At 47.7% G+C, this 5,948-nt stretch overlaps 1 protein-coding gene across 1 annotated transcript; it reads right to left on the bottom strand.

Annotated features, from left to right (window-relative positions):
• Window positions 1-382: 382 nt before the first annotated feature.
• APOL5 (apolipoprotein L5) lies at window positions 383-5,741 on the bottom strand. Its single transcript, XM_032416912.1, is given in 5 exon segments — window positions 383-756; window positions 759-974; window positions 977-1,282; window positions 1,285-1,372; window positions 5,682-5,741. Coding segments are annotated over 5 exon segments (1,044 nt in total).
• Window positions 5,742-5,948: the final 207 nt, after the last annotated feature.

The raw sequence follows: 5,948 nt of genomic DNA, 5'->3' as shown, positions 1-5,948 counted from the left end.
CCTTCCCCAACTCATTTGAAACGTCACCTGTATCCTGGAATGCCGCCCTCATGTCATTCAAGACAAGTCGGTGGCCCACCTGCGGTGAGCCGGGCACTGCCGGATGCTGGGGCCACACCCCTGCCCTCCCAGGGGGTACACCGTGCAGGAAGACAGACGGTGAGTACCTACGCAAAATTTGTAATTTCAGAAGTGTGTGGGCAGTGCTTTGAGAGAAAAAGATGGGATTCTGGAAAGAAGAGGAGGAACCTCATTTGACAGAGGGGTGTGGGGAACATCCTCTCTGCAGAAAGGACAGTTATGATCCTGCATCTATTTATGCGTCTACCTCTTTAGCATTCCCCTCGTGGGACGCTTCAGGAAGACCGGGCCCACATCTGCCTTACGCACCTCTTGTACCCTTTCCTACCTCCTGATCTGGGGACAGGCTCTCCCGCCAGCCCTGCCCCCGGAGGGTCAGCCTATAGCGCTGGGTGAGCTGGCTCAGCTCCTGCTCCAGCTGCAGGGCGACCGTCCTCAGTTCCTCGGCGGTCTCTGCCCTTGCCCCCTCCTCCAGGTGCTTCCAGCTCTGCAGCAGGCTTTTCACGTCTTGCACAAGTAGGAAGCCAGCCCCAGCAGCACCCAGCGGCCGGACACCTTTGGTCCTGGACAGAGCAGAGCCTTCAACAGCTGTCTGTAGCTGTCCCGCCCTCCAGAAGGGGACACGGTTTGTGGCCGTGAAATTATTGACCTTAGCCATGAAGCCAGAGTTGGCTGGGCCATCTGGCGGGCCCGAAGCTCCTCAATGTTCTTGATGATGCTGACACCTCTATCGACACGCGACAAAGCAGCGCGGATTGCAGGCCACCTTATTTCTTCAAAAGCTTCATACACCATGGTTGTTTCCATAGGCACCAGTCTGCTGGCTCTGTCTCTGGCTGCCGAGTTGTTCCTACTTTCTAAGATACTCGTCAACATGTTGGTGGCAGCAGCTGAGCCCCCAGGCCCAGCCCAGCCTCTGAGAGCATCAGACTGCCCCCTACTGTCACGGGGGCCAGGGCCAAACCCAAGAGGCTCATGACTCCGGAGATGGTACCTGAGGAGCTGGCCACCAGGCTGGTCTTGGTGAGCATCTTATGGGTCGCGTCAACTTGGTCTGCAATAGCATGAAGTTCTCTGATACTCTTTTCCAGCTTATACTTCTGCAAGGGAAAACATAAGAGAAACATCTTTTCCTCCTCCGACAGGTTTCCTGGCATGGACGCTTCCTTATGTCGGATCAGCTCTTCCATCAGGTATCGTACAGCGTGTTGGCCTCATTGCTGTGGACAGCCCAGGTCACATGATTATTTTTCCAACTCTGGGACGGGCTCCCCAGGAGAGCTAAAAACTTCTAGGTCATCTGTGTTCTCTCACACATTCAGGGAGCAGGGCCCTGGGCACGAAGGTACAATAGGGGAGCATCGTGACAAAGGTTTCCTCTCTAGAGGGTCACCTAGGGGTGACCACGTTTATATGTATATATGTATATATATATATGTTTGTTTATATATATATATGTATATATATATATATATATATATATATATATATATATATATACACACACACACACATACGTGTATAATTCATACATCTAGAACAGCTTGTGAGCAATGCTATCCGGGGAAATGAGAGTCCTAACAACCCCTAGAGGAGATGGCTTGATTTTCTTTTTTTCTGTTAAAAGGGGATCTATCTGGAAATTATAGTTGCTTCTGGGGTAAAGAGCCGGAGAGCTGGGAAATGATTTGAGGGAGATTTTACTTTTTACTCTTTGCTCTTCTACTCCTTTGAAGTTTTGTATCATATGCGTGTTTTAGAATTAATTCAGAAAATGAACAAAATAACCTACACTTCCAAAGAAAAAGGAGGCAGAACCTCCAAGGAGACCCCAAATATGACGCCTTCCATAGAGGAGGGCTCATTGTTTGCCATTTGGTTTGACGGTATTGTGTTATTTTGGCAACCGAAAGTAGATTTCTAACAAGAGGGTGATGGTGCTTAGACACAGAAACTTCTATCTGTTTGCTTGTGAACAGGCAAGTAGGAGAAGCACATCGTCTTAAGAAGAAGTGATAAGGAAGGAAAAAAAATGTACAACTCAGAAAATTCTCTCCATTAACTCAAATTTCCCCTATATATATATATATATTTTTTTTTAATTTTATTTATTTCTTTGACAGAGAGACACAGCGAGAGAGGGAACACAAGCAGGGGGAGTGGGAGAGGGAGAAGCAGGCTTCCCACAGAGCGGGGAGCCTGATGCGGGGCTCGATCCCAGGACCCTGGGATCATGACCTGAGCCAAAGGCAGACGCTTAACGACTGAGCCACCCAGGCGCCCCTCTCCTATATTTTGGAGAAAAGACCACCATTATTCTGTTTTCCTGTGGAATCGATTTGGAACGCCACAGTTCTTGTGGCTCTATGTTTGAGAATCACCGTTCTGAGGAAATTTGTCTTACAGGATTGGAGGCTTCCCAAGTGGACACCATTGGACTGTGCAGGATGCTAGAACCGGCTGCCTATAGCACGTCTCAGAATCTGACTTGTCTGTCCCTTAGGTTTGTTTCTAGCTTCGTCCTACTTGAGCACCCACAACAGACTGGGCATGGGTTTAATCCTGGAGAGGAGGTCTTTGGAAAAGAAGGCAGGGCTCATGGGAAAACCACACTGAGACCAAGCAACCCCAAGGCCTCCAAAAAGGGATTGTTGACAATCACTTTAGAGCCCTGGGTAAGGCCATCAGCAGCCTCAGGTAGACCAGCCAACTGACCCCTGCCCAGGGAAGCAGCAGGAACCTCCCACCATCCTGCCCCAGCACCATGTCACTCTTTAACAAAGGCATACTCAGAGTTTTCTTTGGGACGTCTCTGTACACCTAGGAGTTGAGCCCTCCTCCAACTGAAGTCTTAGAGCTTCAGGGTGTTAAGGTGGAAGGCTCCCCCAGATCGTCTGGATGTAGATGGCAAAGAGGCGTCCACATCCCTGCCACAGCTCTTAGGGCGTCCAGACCACTGTCACAGAAGTATTTCAATACACAGGTAGGCTCTGAGAAGGAGTGCTGCATTGGCCCTGATGCTCTCTGCAGGCCCAGCGCAGAAGGAAAGTGGCCATCTGCCACATTCGCTCCATCAGTGAGTCCAAGCACCGCCCCCCCATCACGGGGAAAATGCTGGCCCTGAGGGCAAGGTGACTCTCCCTAGATGACAATCCAGTTTGTGATGGAATTTGGCTAAGACTCCAGCTTTCCAGAAGCCTCTAGTTGGCCTCACCTGCTGGTCAAGGCTACTAGTCCCTTGAGAAAGGGAAAATCATCTCTCTGCCTTCACCAAAGGAGGGGGGATAAGCCTGTGCACAGGACAGTGGACGTGACCTAATTAACCTGAGTCCAAGCTGGGCTCATCAGCCAGCAGCAAACGTGAAGGGCTTTGTTCTGATCTGCACCGGGATTAATGGGCGCCGTGAGGAGGAGCTGAAGAGTGGAAGAGGGACGGATTGGGGAGGGAGGCTGGGCCCACGACAGAAGTACATGGAATGGACGTTCTCGTCCTAAAAGGGCAGGCAGCTCTGGTTTGCATGTCTCAGGAAGATTTTATAATTTAAGAGCTTGGGGTAAGCCCTGGAGCTCATTTTATAGAATTTATGGACACTTGGGCAAGAGTTAGGGCAGCCTCTGGTAGGCTAGTTGCGGATTCCATTATCAACGAGTATAATGCTGCAGCCAAGCTCTCCCGGAGAGCCTGAATGCCCAGGCAAAGGCTGTGAAAGAGGAGTCCCAGGAGTTTGGGTCTCAAGGCCTAGACGTTCTGGTGACATAAGCAAGGATGGGGAAAAGGAAGCAAATTCTGCTTCTAGGAATGCATCAGCCAATAGGCAGAGGGTCTCGGCACCTACTAATGTGCTTACCAAAGGTTTTTAATTTGCTTTCCTAAGAAAATGTTTTTTGAGGATGTGCAAATCCTTTTTTTCCCCTCTTTTTGCACATTTCTAATTGCAAAGGGAGGTACATGAGATAGCATGATCAACTCTTCAGCCAACTTGGTCAGAACACATTTGTACATTTCCTACCATGAAGCTGGCGACTGCCTAGTGACACAATCTGGATATTAACAATCAGATTTCCTTCCCAAACTCAAATATCCCGGGAGTCAGATCTGTGCCAGACGCTGTTCTAGAGGCTGGGATTAGGGCACTGAGCACATCAGCCCAAACCCCTGCCCTCACAGAATGCACATCCTGGTCATTTCCCCCCCAACACATCACTGTTCTAGGATTACCTGTCCAGACAACTTCTCTCCACCATCATCTCCCAAGCCTCTGGATGAAAGAGTATGTAGTGCATTTCTTCTCTAGTCATCTTGTCCAGAAAATGTTTAATGATGCTCCAGCAAAACAGACTATCCAGTTATAACATTGTAGATAAGAAAAGCAAGGTTAGAATATCAAAAATCTTAATGTCTTGAAAATTTCACATCATTTTGGCCTAATGATTTTAACCAAACAATTAAACTCTGATAAGACCCAGTGCTAACCAGGACGTGGTGAAACTGTGATCTCTTAGGTTTCTGGTGGCAAAGCAGATTGGTGAAGGACTTTTGAAATGGTGATATTACATGTTAAATCACCAAGTCTGCCAATAACCCAACAACAGGCACAAAGATGATCAAGGTCATGTTACTGATATCACTGTAAATTTGAAAGTAAGTGAGTGATCGATCATTCTGTCCAACCCTCTACAATCCTGGCAGGACTGTCCCATCTCTGCTTAAGCCTCCATAGCTATGAGTTCATTGGCTGGTTAGTTGTTTTAACCAGGTAGGTGAAGGGTAGCAGAAAATCTGACTCCAAAAGACGCTGCTTTGGGATATGGATTATTTTGAGCTGAAGGCACTTGAAATACAGCAAATACAGGGAGAGGCTTTCTCTGAACTTCCCTCATCTGCCTAAAGACAGATCCTCCAAAAGGAGTTCATTTGTCATAGACTCCCCCCTGGGAGTGTCAGCAGCCTCTTCTCCCAGGACAGAAGGCTGGAAGTCGACACCACACCCAGACCCACTCTGTCCCAAACTATAAACCTCCTGCCTGTTCTTCTAAGGGCCCATTTGTCTTTCCCAGAAAGCATTTACTCCTCCCCCACCCCAAGAGGTCTACCTCCCCTCCTTACCCTTTTCCTATTAAATTGGTATTTAAGACTGAATTCTAAGCCACCTTGGGGAATTACTCATTTGTCCCCTGGGCCACCCCCACATGTACACAAGGTTTACATGTTAATAAACTTCTGTTCGTTTTTCTCTTGTTAATCTGTCTTTTATTACAGGGTCTTGGGCTAAGAACTCAGAAGGGTAGAGGGAAAATGTTTTCCTCCCTACACAGACAGGGAGGAAAGTCTTTACCCCTGTTTAAAGACTCTAAGGTTGCATCTTTTCTTCTTGCTCAAAAATCACTTTAAATATATTTCCAATGTAATTTGACAAAGATCGCCCCCCACTACTACCACAACATAACTATCAATTTTGTTCATTTACTTCCAGTTATTTTCAATGCATTTTCTTTTTCACCGGGTTTTTATAACATACCATCACTATATGTGTTATTGGTAAACTCATATTAGGGATGAGCTTTTTCCATATTGCTACTCCCTGCTATTTCATGCGTACCTTCATGTTTATAGAAACGTTATTGTGGCACACTGGGGGCTTCATGTTTTTGTCACCCATATGTGTCCTTCTGTGTATAATGGCAACAACCCTGTCCTGTTGGCTGCAGCGGCTCTGGCCAGTGACTGGACCAGGGATGGGCTCTGGCGTCCCCCTCTGCTTTCTGGCTTCCTACAGTTCTGGGTGCAGGATCTCCCATGCAGGGCCCAGGAGCTTTTTGTGTTTCTAGTTAAACTTTATAAAGGAAGTTTTCTGCTGTTGTAGTAT

This window comes from Phoca vitulina, unplaced genomic scaffold (assembly GCF_004348235.1).
Source record: "Phoca vitulina isolate PV1807 unplaced genomic scaffold, GSC_HSeal_1.0 scaffold19, whole genome shotgun sequence".
In the NCBI taxonomy this organism is placed as follows: domain Eukaryota; kingdom Metazoa; phylum Chordata; class Mammalia; order Carnivora; family Phocidae; genus Phoca; species Phoca vitulina.
Note: the sequence above shows the minus strand (reverse complement) of the source record. Positions and strands in the feature narration are given on the sequence as shown.